Genomic DNA, 17,038 nt, shown 5'->3' with positions numbered 1-17,038 from the left:
ATATTTCTTAAGGCTAAAGGGATCAAGGGGTATGGGGAGAAAGCAGGGACCGGGTACTGAACTTGGATGATCAGCCATGATCGCATTGAATGGCGGAGCAGGCTAGAGGGGCCGAATGGCCTACTCCTGCTCCTGTCTTCTATGTTTCTATATCCACAGCATAACAAATACCGCCTATTTCCACCTCGATAACATCACCCGTCACCGCCTTTGCCTCAGCCCATCCGCTGCTGAAACCCTCATCCATGCCTTTGTTACCTCCAGACTTGACTATTCTAACGCACTCCTGGCTGGCCTCCCACATTCTACCCTATGTAATCTTGAGGTCATCTAAAACTCGGCTGCCCGTGTCCTAACTCGCACCAAGTCCCGCTCGCCCATCACCCCTGTGTTTGCTGACCTGCATTGGCTCCCGGTTAAGCAACGCCTCGATTTCAAAATTCTCATCCTTGTTTTCAAATCCCTCCATGGCCTCGCCCCTACCTATCTCTAATCTTCTTCAGCCCCACAACCCCCCGAGATATCTGCGCTCCTCTAATTCTGCCCTCTTGAGGATCCCTGATTATAATCGCTCAACCATTGTGGCCGTGCCTTCTGTTGCCTAGGCCCTAAGCTCTGGTATTCCCTGCCCAAACCTCTCCACCTCGCTACCTCTCTTTCCTTCTTTAAGACGCTCCTTAAAACCTACCTCTTTGACCAAGCTTTTGGTCACCTGCCCTAATTTATCCTGATGTGGATCGGTGTCAAATTTTTTGTCTTAAAATACTCCTGTGCAGCACCTACGTTTTACTACATTAACCGCCATATAAAAACAAGTTGGATAGCAAAATACTGCAGATGTTGGAAATCCGAAATAACAACAGAAAATGCTGGAAAAACTCAGCAGGTCAGGCAACATCCGTGGAGAGAAATTTGAGTTGACGTTTCGGGTTGGACCCTTCTTCAAAACTGGAAAGAAAAGAAACTAGATCGAAGGCAGGGCTGCGATCGTATTCAAGACACAAACTTACAGCCCACTGACAGGCAATTTCTGTTAACTACAGTTTTTAAAGTTCTAAGTTAAATTCAAATTGTAAAACTAAATTTCACTTTTTACAGCTGGTACTCACCCAGACCTTACCAAAGACTTCCACTCGCTCCAAATTTCCAACTTTAACAGTCTGTTTAGAAGCACTCCATTTAAGACCACTCTGTGCAGACCACTCCTGCAGATCCATCGTGTGATACAGTGAGATAGCCCACACAGTCCTTTCTTTGGACCATTTGTTTCTGCTCGATTTTGGGTTCCCATAGGGCAGTGTCCTAGGCCCAACCATCTTCAGCTGCTTCATCAATGACCTTCCCTCCAACATAAGGTCAGAAGTGGAGATGTTCGCTGATGACTGCACAGTGTTCAGCGCCATTCACAACTCCTCAGATAATAAAGCAGTCCTTGCCCGCATGCAGCAAGACCTTGATGACATTCAGGCTCAAAATTGCTCACTATCCCTTCACTGAGGAGTCAGGAGGTGAGACACTCGCCACAGAATACCTGCCAAATCCTGGAACTTCCTCCCTAACAGCACTGTGGGAGTGCGTTCACCACACGAACTGCAGCGGTTCAAGAAGGCGGCTCACCACCACCTTCGCAAGGGCAATTAGGGCTGGGCAATAAATGCTGGCCTTGCCAGCGACGCCCACTTCTCAAGAACGAATAAAAAAAATGCCTTTTGTCCCGCCATTACTAGCACATGTCTGGGTGAAGAGGAGGAGGAGGAGGCTAGGCAGGTCGGGCTGCATGAGAGGTCTCTGTGACCACACAGAGTTACTCACGTTGGCAGGTAATTAATCATAGAAATACCTAAGGCAGGAGAAGGCCATTCGGCCCCTCGAGCCTGTTCTGCCATTTAATGCGATCATGGCTGATCATCCAAATTCAGTATTCTATCCCTGCTTTCTCCCCATATCCCTTGATCCCTTTAGCCTTAAGAAATATATCTAACTCCTTCTTGAATATATTTAATGAATTGGCCTCAACTGCCTTCTGTGGTAGAGAATTCCACAGGTTCACCACTCTCTGGGTGAAGAAATTCCTCCTCATCTCAGTCCTAAATGGCTTACCCCTTATCCTTAGACTGTGACACCTGGTTCTGGACTCCCCGGCCATCGGGAACATCCTTCCTGCATCTAGTCTGTCTAGTCCTGTTAGAATTTTATAAATTCCAATGAGATCCCCTCTCATTCTTCTAAACTCTAGCAAATATAAGCCTAATCGACCCAATCTCTCCTCCTACGTCATTCCTGCCATCCCAAGTATCAGTCTGGTGAATCTTCACTGCACTCTCTCCATGGCAAGAATATCCTTCCTCAAATAAGGTGACCAAAACTACACACAATACTCAAGGTGTGGTCTCACCAAGGCCCTGTACAACTGCAGCAAGACATCCTTGCTCCTGTACTCGAATCCTCTCACTATGAAGGCCAACATACCATTTGCCTTCTTAACCGCCTGCTGCACCTGCATGCTTACCTTCAGCGACTGGTGCACAAGGACACCCAGGTCTTGTTGCACTTCCCCTTCTCCCAATCTAATCCAGGAAAGGTGAGCAGAGAATTGATAATTTAAAAATAAAATGTTGGTTGCCTTTAATCAACAAGCTAGTTGTGTAATAACACTTCACTAAATATGATGTTTTCCTTGTAAATGATAATCCATGTCTTTGGGTTTTCTCTTCAGATTAGCAAGTTGGAGACGCTGCAGTATTTGGCCACCTCCACTGCGGGCCTGTTACCCTCCCAGATCCTCAACTCCTACCTGGGTAGCACAGTTAGGACCTTGGAAGATGTGGTGAATCACCGAGGTGTAGAGGGCTACTTGGCATTTGCATTACAGGTAACAGAATCTTTACAGCAAATGACAGAGCAAATTAACTTTGAAAAAGGGGGTCTGGGAAATCTGCCTAATTTATTATGGTAAAAAAGCACCTGCTGCATTTAATTTGTTAACAATTTCCTGGGGCTATGCTCTTGTTCACTATCCCTTCACTCTTGCTCACTATCCCTTCACTCCTGCTCACTATTCTCACTCCTGCTCACTCTCCCTTCACTCCTGCACACTATCGCTCACTTTTGCTCACTATCCCATCACTCTTGTTCACTATCCCTCCTGCTAACTATTCCTTCACTCCTGCTCGCTATCCCATAACTCCTGCTCACTCTCCCATCACTCCTCCTGCTCACTATCCCTTCACACCTTCTCACTATCTATTCACTCCTGCCCACTATCCCATCACTCCTGCTCACTATCCCATCACTCCTGCACACTATTCCTTCAGTCTAGCTCACTATCCCTCACTCCTGCTCACTACCCCTTCACTTCTGCTCACTATCCCTTCAGTCTTGCTCACTGTCCCTTCACTCCTGCTCACTATCCCTTCACTCCTGCTCACTGTCCCTTCACTCCTGCTCACTGCCCCTTCACTCTTGCTCACTATCCCTTCAATCCTGCTCACTATCCCTTCAATCTAGCTCACCATCTCTTCACTCTTGCTCACTGTCTCTTCACTCCTGCTCACTATCCCTCACTGCTGCTCACTATCCCTTCACTCATGCTCGCTATCCCTTCACTCCTGCTCACTATTCCTTTCACTCTTGCTCACTATCTCTTCACTCCTGCTAACTCTCACTTCACTCCTGTTCACTAACTTTTCACTCCTGCTCACTATCCCTCACTGCTGCTCACTATCCCTCACTCATGCTCACTATCCCATCACTCCTGTTCGCTATCCCTTCACTCCTCACTATCCCTTCACAGCTGCTCACTATTCCTTCATTCCTGCTCACTATCACTTCACTCCTGCTCACTATCCCTTCACTCCCGCTCACTATCCCTTCACTCCTGCTCACTATTCCTTCACTCCTGCTCACTGTCCCTTCACTCCAGCTCACTGTCCATTAATTCCTGCTCACTATCCCTTCACTGCTGCTCACTATTCCTTCACTCTTGCTTACTATCCTTTCACTCCTGCTCACTATCGCCCACTGCTGCTCACTTTCTCTCACTGCTGCTCACTACCCCTTCACTCCTGCTCACTATTCCTTCACTCCTGCTCACTACCCCTTCATTCCTGCTCACTATCCCTTCACGCCTGCTCACTATCCCTTCACTCCTTCTCAATATCTAGTCACTCCTGCTCACTATTCTTTCACTCCTGCTCACGACCCCTTCATTCCTGCTCACTATCCCTTCATTCCTGCACACTATTCCTTCACTCTTGCTCACTATCCCTACACTCTTGCTCACTATCCCTTCATTCCTGCTCACTATCCCTTCACACCTCACTATCCCTTCACTGCTGCTCACTATCCCTTCATTCTTGCTTACTATCCCTTCACTCCTGCTCACTATCCCTCACTCCTGCTCACTGCCCCTTCACTTCTGCTCACTATCCCTTCAGTCTTGCTCACTGTCCCTTCATTCCTGCTGACTATCGCTTCACTCCTGCTCACTATCCCTTCACTGCTGCTCACTATTCCTTCACTCCTGCTCACTATCCTGACACTCTTGCTCACTGTCCTTTCACTCCTGCTCACTATCCTTCACTCCTGCTCACCATCTCTTCACTCTTGCTCACTATCCCTTCACTCCTGCTCACTATTCCTTCACTCTAGCTCACTATCTCTTCACTCTTGCTCACTATCTCTTCACTCCTGTTCACTATCCCTTTACTCCTGCTCACTATCCCTTCACTCTTGCTCACTATCTCTTCACTCTTGCTCACTATCTCTTCACTCCTGCTCACTGTCCCTCACTGCTGCTCACTATCCCTTCTCTCTTGCTCACTATCCCTTCACTCATGCTCACTATCACTTCACTCCTGTTCACTATCTCTTCACTCCTGCTCACTATCCCTCACTGCTGCTCACTATCCCTCACTCATGCTCACTATCCCATCACTCCTGCTCACTTTCCCTTCACTCCTCACTATCCCTTAACTGCTGCTCACTAATCCTTCACTCCTCACTATTCCTTCACTCCTCACTATCCCTTCATTCCTGCTCACTATCCCTTCACTCCTGCACACTATCAGTTCAGTCTTGCTCACTATCCCTTTCACTCTTGCTCACTATCCCTTCACTCCTGCTCACTATCACTTCACTCCTGTTCACAATCTCTTCACTCCTGCTCACTATCCCTTGACTCCTGCTCACTATCACTTTCACTCTTGCTCACTATCCCTTTCACTCTTGCTCACTATCCCTTCACTCCTGCTCACTATCCCTTCACTCCTGCTCTCTATCCCGTCACTGTTGCTCACTATCCCATCTCTCTTGCTCACTATCCCTTCTCTCCTGATCACTATCCCTTCACTCCTGCTCACTATCCCTTCACTCCTGCTCACTACCCCTTTCACTCCTGCTCACTATCCCTTTCACTCTTCTTACTATCCCTTCACTCCTGCTCACTAACGCTTCCACTCCTGCTCACTATCCCTTCACTCCTGCTCACTATCCCTTCACTCTTACTCACTATCCCTTCACTCCTGCTCACTATCCCTTCCACTCCTGCTCACTATCCCTTCACTCCTGCTCACTACCCCTTTCACTCCTGCTCACTATCCCTTTCACTCTTCTTACTATCCCTTCACTCCTGCTCACTAACCCTTCCACTCCTGCTCACTATCCCTTCACTCCTGCTCACTATCCCTTCACTCTTACTCACTATCCCTTCACTCCTGCTCACTATCCCTTCACACTTGCTCACTGTCCTTTCACTCCTGCTCACTATCCTTCACTCCTGCTCACCATCTCTTCACTCTTGCCCACTATCCCTTCACTCCTGCTCACTATTCCTTAACTCTAGCTCACTATCTCTTCACTCCTGCTCACCATCCCTTCACTCCTCCTCACTATCCCTTCACTCCTGCTCTCTATCCCGTCACTGTTGCTCACTATCCCATCACTTTTGCTCACTATCCCTTCTCTCCTGCTCACTATCCCTTCACTCCTGCTCACTATTCCTTCACTCCTGCTCACTACCCCTTTCACTCCTGCTCACTATCCCTTTCACTCTTCTTACTATCCCTTCACTCCTGCTCACTAACTCTTCCACTCCTGCTCACTTTCCCTTCACTCCTGCTCACGATCCCTTCACTCTTACTCACTATCCCTTCACTCCTGCTCACTATCCCTTCCACTCCTGCTCACTATCCCTTCACTCCTGCTCACTATTGCTTCACTGCTGTTCACTATCTCTTCACTCCAGCTCACTATCCCTTCACTCCTGCTCACTATCCCTTTTACTCTTGCTCACTATCCCTTCACTCTGGCTCACTATGTATACACTCTTGCTCACTACCTCTTCACTCCTGCTCACTATCCCTCACTGCTGCTCACTATTCCTTCTCTCTTGCTCACTATCCCTTCACTCTTGCTCACTATCTCTTCACTCCTGCTCACTATCTCTTCACTCCTGCTCACTATCACTCACTGCTGCTCACTATCCCTTCTCTCTTGCTCACTATCCCTTCACTTTTGCTCACTATTCCTTCACTCCTGCTCACTATCCCTTCATTCCTGCTCACTATCCCTTCACTCCTGCACACTATTCCTTCACTCCTGCTCACTATCACTTCACTCTTGCTCACTATCCCTTCACTCCTGCACACTATTCATTCACTCTTGCTCACTATTCCTTCACTCTTGCTCACTATCCCTTCACTCCTGCTCACTATCCCTTCACTCCTGCTCACTACCACTTTCACTCCTGCTCACTATCCCTTTCACTCTTCTTACTATCCCTTCACTCCTGCTCGCTATCCCTTCCACTCCTGCTCACTATCCATTCACTCCTGCTCACTATCCCTTCCACTCCTGCTCACTATCCCTTCACTCCTGCTCACTATCACTTCACTCCTGCTCACTATCCCTTTTACTCTTGCTCACTGTCCCTTAACTCTGGCTCACTATCTCTTCATTCTTCCTCACTATCTCTTCACTCCTGCTCACTATCCCTCACTGTTGCTCACTATTCCTTCTCTTTTGCTCATTACCCCTTCACTCTTGCTCACTATCCTTTCACTCTTGCTCACTATCCCTTCATTCCTGCTCACTATCCCTTCACTCCTGCTCACTATTCCTTCACTCCAGCTCACTGTCCCTTCACTCCTGCTCACTGTCCCTTCACTCCTGCTCACTATCCCTTCACTCCTGCACACTATTCCTTCACTCTTGCTCACTATCACTTCACTCTTGCTCACTATCACTTCACTCTTGCTCACTATCCCTTCACTCCAGCTTACTGTCCCTTCATTCCTGCTCACTATCCCTTCACTGCTGCTCACTATTCCTTCACTCTTGCTTACTATCCTTTCACTCCTGCTCACTATCGCTCACTGCTGCTCACTTTCTCTCACTGCTGCTCACTACCCCTTCACTCCTCACTATCCCTTCACTCCTGCTCACTATTCCTTCACTCCTGCTCACTATCCCTTCACCCCTGCACGCTATTCCTTCACTCCTGCTCACTATCACTTCACTCTTGCTCACTATCCCTTCACTCCTGCTCACTATCCCTTCTCTCTTGCTCACTATCACTTCACTCTTGCTCACTATCACTTCACTCTTGCTCACTATTCTTTCATTCCTGCTCACTATCCCTTCACTCCTGCTCACTATCCCTTCACTCCTGCTCACTAACCCTTCACTCCAGCTCACTGTCCCTTCATTCCTGCTCACTATCCCTTCGCTGCTGCTCACTATTCCTTCACTCTTGCTTACTATCCTTTCACTCCTGCTCACTATCGCCCACTGCTGCTCACTTTCTCTGACTGCTGCTCACTACCCCTTCACTCCTGCTCACTATTCCTTCACTCCTGCTCACTATCGCTTCACTCCTGCTCACTATCCCTTCACTGCTGCTCACTATTCCTTCACTCCTGCTCACTGTCCCTTCACTCCTGCTCACTGTCCCTTCATTCGTGCTCACTATCCCTTCACTGCTGCTCACTATTCCTTCACTCTTGCTTACTATCCCTTCACACCTGCTCACTACCCCTTCAGTCCTGCTCTCTGTCCCTTCACTCCTGCTCACTATACCTTCACTCATGCTCACTGTCCCTTCACTCCTGCTCACTAGCTATTCACTCTTGCTCACTGTCCCTTCACTCCTGCTCACTGTCCCTTCACTCCTGCTCACTACCCCTTCACTCTTGCTCACTATCTCTTCACTCCTGCTCACTATCCCTCACAGCTGCTCACTATCACTTCTCTCTTCCTCACTATCCCTTCACTCCTGCTCACTATTCCTTCACTCTAGCTCACTATCTCTTCACTCTTGCTCACTATCTCTTCACTCCTGCTCACTATCCCTCACTGCTGCTCACTATTCATTCACTCTAGCTCACTATCTCTTCACTCTTGCTCACTATCCCTTTCACTCATGCTCACTATCCCTTCACTCCTGCTCACTATCCCTTCACTCCTGTTCACTATCCCTTCACCCCTGCTCACTATCCCTCCCACTGCTGCTCACTATCCCTTCCACTCCTGCTCACTATCCCTTCCAATCCTGCTCACTATCCCTTCCAATCCTGCTCACTATCCCTTCACTTCTGCTCACTATCACTTCACTCCTGTTCACTATCTCTTCACTCCAGCTCACTATCCCTTCACTCCTGCTCACTATCCCTTTTACTCTGGCTCACTATCCCTTCACTCTGGCTCACTATCTCTTCATTCTTGCTCACTATCTCTTCACTCCTGCTCACTATCTCTTCACTCTTGCTCATGGTCTCTTCACTCCTGCTCACAATCCCTTCACTCTAGCTCACTATCTCTTCACTCCTGCTCACGATCCCTTCACTCCTGCTCACTATCCCTTTCACTCTTGCTCACTATCCCTTCACTCCTGCTCACTATCCCTTCACTCCTGTTCGCTATCCCTTCACTCTTGCTCACTATCCCTTTCACTCTTGCTCACTATCCCTTCACTCCTGCTCACTATCACTTCACTCCTGTTCACCATCTCTTTAACTCCTGCTCAGTATCCCTTTTTACTCTTGCTCACTATCCATTCACTCTGGCTCACTATCTCTTCACTCTTGCTCACTATCTCTTCACTCCTGCTCACTATCCCTCACTGTTGCTCACTATTCCTTCTCTCTTACTCACTATCTCTTCACTCCTGCTCACTATCTCTTCACTCCTGCTCTCTATCACTCACTGCTGCTCACTAGCCCTTCTCTCTTGCTCATTATCCCTTCACTGTTGCTCACTATCACTTCACTCCTGTTCACTAACTTTTCACTCCTGCTCACTATCCCTCACTGCTGCTCACTATCCCTCACTCATGCTCACTATCCCATCACTCTTGTTCGCTATCCCTTCACTGCTGCTCACTATTCATTCACTCCTCACTATTCCTTCACTCCTGCTCACTATCTCTTCATTCCTGCTCACTACCCCTTCACTCCTGCACACTATTCCTTCGCTCTTGCTCACTATCACTTCACTCTTGCTCACTATCACTTCACTCTTGCTCACGGTCCCTTCATTCCTGCTCACTATTCCTTTACTCCTGCTCACTATTCCTTCACTCCTGCTCACTATCCCTTCTCTCTTGCTCACTATCACGTCACTCTTGCTCACTATCCCTTCACTCCAGCTCACTGTCCCTTCATTCCTGCTCACTATTCCTTCACTCCTGCTCACTATTCCTTCACTCCTGCTCACTATCCCTTCTCTCTTGCTCACTATCACGTCACTCTTGCTCACTATCCCTTCACTCCAGCTCACTGTCCCTTCATTCCTGCTCACTATCGCTCACTGCTGCTCACTTTCTCTCAATGCTGCTCACTACCCCTTCACTCCTCGCTATCCCTTCACTCCTGCTCACTATTCCTTCACTCCTGCTCACTATCCCTTCACCCCTGCACGCTATTCGTTCGCTCCTGCTCACTATCACTTCACTCTTGCTCACTATCCCTTTACTCCTGCTCACTGTCCCTCCTCTCTTGCTCACTATCACTTCACTCTTGCTCACTATCCTTTCATTCCTGCTCACTATCCCTTCACTCCTGCTCACTATCCCTTCACTCCTGCTCACTATTCCTTCACTCCTGCTCACTGTCCCTTCACTCCAGCTCACTGTCCCTTCATTCCTGCTCACTATCCCTTCACTCCTGCTCACTATCCCTTCACTCCTGCTCACTATCTATTCACTCCTGCTCACTATCGCCCACTGCTGCTCACTTCCTCTCAATGCTGCTCAGTTCCCCTTCACTCTTCACTATACCTTCACTCCTGCTCACTATTCCTTCACTCCTGCTCACTATCGCTTCACCCCTGCTCACTATCCCTTCACTGCTGCTCACTATTCCTTCACTCCGTCTCACTGTCCCTTCACACCTGCTCACTGCCCCTTCATTCGTGCTCACTATCCCTTCACTGCTGCTCACTATTCCTTCACTCTTGCTTACTATCCCTTCACACCTGCTCACTATCCTGTCACTCTTGCTCACTACCCCTAAAGTCCTGCTCTCTGTCCCTTCACTCCTGCTCACTATCCCTTCACTCATGCTCACGATCCCTTCACTCCAGCTCACTATCTATTCACTGTTGCTCACTGTCCCTTCACTCCTGCTCACTGTCCCTTCACTCCTGCTCACTATCCCTTCACTCTTGCTCACTATCACTTCACTCCTGCTCACTATCCCTCACTGCTGCTCACTATCCCTTCTCTCTTGCTCACTATCCCTTCACTCTTGCTCACTATCACTTCACTCCTTCTCACTACCCCTTCATTCCTGCTCCCTATCCCTTCACTCCTGCACACTATTCCTTCACTCTTGCTCACTATCCCTTCACTCTTGCTCACTATCCCTTCACACCTCACTATCCCTTCACTCTTTCTCACTATCACTTCACTCCTGCTCACTATTCCTTCACTCCTGCTCACTATCCCTTCAATCCTGCTCACTATTCCTTCACTCCTGCACACTATTCCTTCACTCCTGCTCACTATCACTTCACTCTTGCTCACTATCCCTTCACTCCTGCACACTATTCATTCACTCTTGCTCACTATTCCTTCACTCTTGCTCACTATCCCTTCACTCCTGCTCACTATCCCTTCACTCCTGCTCACTACCACTTTCACTCCTGCTCACTATCCCTTTCACTCTTCTTACTATCCCTTCACTCCTGCTCGCTATCCCTTCCACTCCTGCTCACTATCCATTCACTCCTGCTCACTATCCCTTCCACTCCTGCTCACTATCCCTTCACTCCTGCTCACTATCACTTCACTCCTGCTCACTATCCCTTTTACTCTTGCTCACTGTCCCTTAACTCTGGCTCACTATCTCTTCATTCTTCCTCACTATCTCTTCACTCCTGCTCACTATCCCTCACTGTTGCTCACTATTCCTTCTCTTTTGCTCATTATCCCTTCACTCTTGCTCACTATCCTTTCACTCTTGCTCACTATCCCTTCATTCCTGCTCACTATCCCTTCACTCCTGCTCACTATTCCTTCACTCCAGCTCACTGTCCCTTCACTCCTGCTCACTGTCCCTTCACTCCTGCTCACTATCCCTTCACTCCTGCACACTATTCCTTCACTCTTGCTCACTATCACTTCACTCTTGCTCACTATCACTTCACTCTTGCTCACTATCCCTTCACTCCAGCTTACTGTCCCTTCATTCCTGCTCACTATCCCTTCACTGCTGCTCACTATTCCTTCACTCTTGCTTACTATCCTTTCACTCCTGCTCACTATCGCTCACTGCTGCTCACTTTCTCTCACTGCTGCTCACTACCCCTTCACTCCTCACTATCCCTTCACTCCTGCTCACTATTCCTTCACTCCTGCTCACTATCCCTTCACCCCTGCACGCTATTCCTTCACTCTTGCTCACTATCACTTCACTCTTGCTCACTATCCCTTCACTCCTGCTCACTATCCCTTCTCTCTTGCTCACTATCACTTCACTCTTGCTCACTATCACTTCACTCTTGCTCACTATTCTTTCATTCCTGCTCACTATCCCTTCACTCCTGCTCACTATCCCTTCACTCCTGCTCACTGACCCTTCACTCCAGCTCACTGTCCCTTCATTCCTGCTCACTATCCCTTCGCTGCTGCTCACTATTCCTTCACTCTTGCTTACTATCCTTTCACTCCTGCTCACTATCGCCCACTGCTGCTCACTTTCTCTGACTGCTGCTCACTACCCCTTCACTCCTGCTCACTATTCCTTCACTCCTGCTCACTATCGCTTCACTCCTGCTCACTATCCCTTCACTGCTGCTCACTATTCCTTCACTCCTGCTCACTGTCCCTTCACTCCTGCTCACTGTCCCTTCATTCGTGCTCACTATCCCTTCACTGCTGCTCACTATTCCTTCACTCTTGCTTACTATCCCTTCACACCTGCTCACTACCCCTTCAGTCCTGCTCTCTGTCCCTTCACTCCTGCTCACTATACCTTCACTCATGCTCACTGTCCCTTCACTCCTGCTCACTAGCTATTCACTCTTGCTCACTGTCCCTTCACTCCTGCTCACTGTCCCTTCACTCCTGCTCACTACCCCTTCACTCTTGCTCACTATCTCTTCACTCCTGCTCACTATCCCTCACAGCTGCTCACTATCACTTCTCTCTTCCTCACTATCCCTTCACTCCTGCTCACTATTCCTTCACTCTAGCTCACTATCTCTTCACTCTTGCTCACTATCTCTTCACTCCTGCTCACTATCCCTCACTGCTGCTCACTATTCATTCACTCTAGCTCACTATCTCTTCACTCTTGCTCACTATCCCTTTCACTCATGCTCACTATCCCTTCACTCCTGCTCACTATCCCTTCACTCCTGTTCACTATCCCTTCACCCCTGCTCACTATCCCTCCCACTGCTGCTCACTATCCCTTCCACTCCTGCTCACTATCCCTTCCAATCCTGCTCACTATCCCTTCCAATCCTGCTCACTATCCCTTCACTTCTGCTCACTATCACTTCACTCCTGTTCACTATCTCTTCACTCCAGCTCACTATCCCTTCACTCCTGCTCACTATCCCTTTTACTCTGGCTCACTATCCCTTCACTCTGGCTCACTATCTCTTCATTCTTGCTCACTATCTCTTCACTCCTGCTCACTATCTCTTCACTCTTGCTCATGGTCTCTTCACTCCTGCTCACAATCCCTTCACTCTAGCTCACTATCTCTTCACTCCTGCTCACGATCCCTTCACTCCTGCTCACTACCCCTTCACTCTTGCTCACTATCTCTTCACTCCTGCTCACTATCCCTCACAGCTGCTCACTATCACTTCTCTCTTCCTCACTATCCCTTCACTCCTGCTCACTATTCCTTCACTCTAGCTCACTATTCCTTCACTCCTGCTCACTATCGCTTCACCCCTGCTCACTATCCCTTCACTGCTGCTCACTATTCCTTCACTCCGTCTCACTGTCCCTTCACACCTGCTCACTGCCCCTTCATTCGTGCTCACTATCCCTTCACTGCTGCTCACTATTCCTTCACTCTTGCTTACTATCCCTTCACACCTGCTCACTATCCTGTCACTCTTGCTCACTACCCCTAAAGTCCTGCTCTCTGTCCCTTCACTCCTGCTCACTATCCCTTCACTCATGCTCACGATCCCTTCACTCCAGCTCACTATCTATTCACTGTTGCTCACTGTCCCTTCACTCCTGCTCACTGTCCCTTCACTCCTGCTCACTATCCCTTCACTCTTGCTCACTATCACTTCACTCCTGCTCACTATCCCTCACTGCTGCTCACTATCCCTTCTCTCTTGCTCACTATCCCTTCACTCTTGCTCACTATCACTTCACTCCTTCTCACTACCCCTTCATTCCTGCTCCCTATCCCTTCACTCCTGCACACTATTCCTTCACTCTTGCTCACTATCCCTTCACTCTTGCTCACTATCCCTTCACACCTCACTATCCCTTCACTCTTTCTCACTATCACTTCACTCCTGCTCACTATTCCTTCACTCCTGCTCACTATCCCTTCAATCCTGCTCACTATTCCTTCACTCCTGCACACTATTCCTTCACTCCTGCTCACTATCACTTCACTCTTGCTCACTATCCCTTCACTCCTGCACACTATTCATTCACTCTTGCTCACTATTCCTTCACTCTTGCTCACTATCCCTTCACTCCTGCTCACTATCCCTTCACTCCTGCTCACTACCACTTTCACTCCTGCTCACTATCCCTTTCACTCTTCTTACTATCCCTTCACTCCTGCTCGCTATCCCTTCCACTCCTGCTCACTATCCATTCACTCCTGCTCACTATCCCTTCCACTCCTGCTCACTATCCCTTCACTCCTGCTCACTATCACTTCACTCCTGCTCACTATCCCTTTTACTCTTGCTCACTGTCCCTTAACTCTGGCTCACTATCTCTTCATTCTTCCTCACTATCTCTTCACTCCTGCTCACTATCCCTCACTGTTGCTCACTATTCCTTCTCTTTTGCTCATTATCCCTTCACTCTTGCTCACTATCCTTTCACTCTTGCTCACTATCCCTTCATTCCTGCTCACTATCCCTTCACTCCTGCTCACTATTCCTTCACTCCAGCTCACTGTCCCTTCACTCCTGCTCACTGTCCCTTCACTCCTGCTCACTATCCCTTCACTCCTGCACACTATTCCTTCACTCTTGCTCACTATCACTTCACTCTTGCTCACTATCACTTCACTCTTGCTCACTATCCCTTCACTCCAGCTTACTGTCCCTTCATTCCTGCTCACTATCCCTTCACTGCTGCTCACTATTCCTTCACTCTTGCTTACTATCCTTTCACTCCTGCTCACTATCGCTCACTGCTGCTCACTTTCTCTCACTGCTGCTCACTACCCCTTCACTCCTCACTATCCCTTCACTCCTGCTCACTATTCCTTCACTCCTGCTCACTATCCCTTCACCCCTGCACGCTATTCCTTCACTCCTGCTCACTATCACTTCACTCTTGCTCACTATCCCTTCACTCCTGCTCACTATCCCTTCTCTCTTGCTCACTATCACTTCACTCTTGCTCACTATCACTTCACTCTTGCTCACTATTCTTTCATTCCTGCTCACTATCCCTTCACTCCTGCTCACTATCCCTTCACTCCTGCTCACTGACCCTTCACTCCAGCTCACTGTCCCTTCATTCCTGCTCACTATCCCTTCGCTGCTGCTCACTATTCCTTCACTCTTGCTTACTATCCTTTCACTCCTGCTCACTATCGCCCACTGCTGCTCACTTTCTCTGACTGCTGCTCACTACCCCTTCACTCCTGCTCACTATTCCTTCACTCCTGCTCACTATCGCTTCACTCCTGCTCACTATCCCTTCACTGCTGCTCACTATTCCTTCACTCCTGCTCACTGTCCCTTCACTCCTGCTCACTGTCCCTTCATTCGTGCTCACTATCCCTTCACTGCTGCTCACTATTCCTTCACTCTTGCTTACTATCCCTTCACACCTGCTCACTACCCCTTCAGTCCTGCTCTCTGTCCCTTCACTCCTGCTCACTATACCTTCACTCATGCTCACTGTCCCTTCACTCCTGCTCACTAGCTATTCACTCTTGCTCACTGTCCCTTCACTCCTGCTCACTGTCCCTTCACTCCTGCTCACTACCCCTTCACTCTTGCTCACTATCTCTTCACTCCTGCTCACTATCCCTCACAGCTGCTCACTATCACTTCTCTCTTCCTCACTATCCCTTCACTCCTGCTCACTATTCCTTCACTCTAGCTCACTATCTCTTCACTCTTGCTCACTATCTCTTCACTCCTGCTCACTATCCCTCACTGCTGCTCACTATTCATTCACTCTAGCTCACTATCTCTTCACTCTTGCTCACTATCCCTTTCACTCATGCTCACTATCCCTTCACTCCTGCTCACTATCCCTTCACTCCTGTTCACTATCCCTTCACCCCTGCTCACTATCCCTCCCACTGCTGCTCACTATCCCTTCCACTCCTGCTCACTATCCCTTCCAATCCTGCTCACTATCCCTTCCAATCCTGCTCACTATCCCTTCACTTCTGCTCACTATCACTTCACTCCTGTTCACTATCTCTTCACTCCAGCTCACTATCCCTTCACTCCTGCTCACTATCCCTTTTACTCTGGCTCACTATCCCTTCACTCTGGCTCACTATCTCTTCATTCTTGCTCACTATCTCTTCACTCCTGCTCACTATCTCTTCACTCTTGCTCATGGTCTCTTCACTCCTGCTCACAATCCCTTCACTCTAGCTCACTATCTCTTCACTCCTGCTCACGATCCCTTCACTCCTGCTCACTATCCCTTTCACTCTTGCTCACTATCCCTTCACTCCTGCTCACTATCCCTTCACTCCTGTTCGCTATCCCTTCACTCTTGCTCACTATCCCTTTCACTCTTGCTCACTATCCCTTCACTCCTGCTCACTATCACTTCACTCCTGTTCACCATCTCTTTAACTCCTGCTCAGTATCCCTTTTTACTCTTGCTCACTATCCATTCACTCTGGCTCACTATCTCTTCACTCTTGCTCACTATCTCTTCACTCCTGCTCACTATCCCTCACTGTTGCTCACTATTCCTTCTCTCTTACTCACTATCTCTTCACTCCTGCTCACTATCTCTTCACTCCTGCTCTCTATCACTCACTGCTGCTCACTAGCCCTTCTCTCTTGCTCATTATCCCTTCACTGTTGCTCACTATCACTTCACTCCTGTTCACTAACTTTTCACTCCTGCTCACTATCCCTCACTGCTGCTCACTATCCCTCACTCATGCTCACTATCCCATCACTCTTGTTCGCTATCCCTTCACTGCTGCTCACTATTCATTCACTCCTCACTATTCCTTCACTCCTGCTCACTATCTCTTCATTCCTGCTCACTACCCCTTCACTCCTGCACACTATTCCTTCGCTCTTGCTCACTATCACTTCACTCTTGCTCACTATCACTTCACTCTTGCTCACGGTCCCTTCATTCCTGCTCACTATTCCTTTACTCCTGCTC

At 48.6% G+C, this 17,038-nt stretch overlaps 1 protein-coding gene across 1 annotated transcript in view; it reads left to right on the top strand.

Moving 5' to 3' along the window:
* Window positions 1-2,561: 2,561 nt before the first annotated feature.
* LOC147116196 (transmembrane protein 64-like) overlaps window positions 2,562-17,038 on the top strand; it is a 140,825-nt gene continuing 126,348 nt past the window's right edge. The window contains exon 1 of the mRNA XM_085990921.1: window positions 2,562-2,872. Coding sequence (XP_085847047.1) covers window positions 2,684-2,872 — 189 coding nt within the window. The 5' untranslated portion in view covers window positions 2,562-2,683. The remainder of the gene's footprint in view (window positions 2,873-17,038) is intronic.

This window comes from Somniosus microcephalus, chromosome 6 (genome assembly GCF_052327205.1).
Source record: "Somniosus microcephalus isolate GS21.2 chromosome 6, FLI_Smic_1.0, whole genome shotgun sequence".
Taxonomy (NCBI): Eukaryota; Metazoa; Chordata; class Chondrichthyes; order Squaliformes; family Somniosidae; genus Somniosus; species Somniosus microcephalus.
This window is presented reverse-complemented; position numbering and strand designations above follow the sequence as displayed.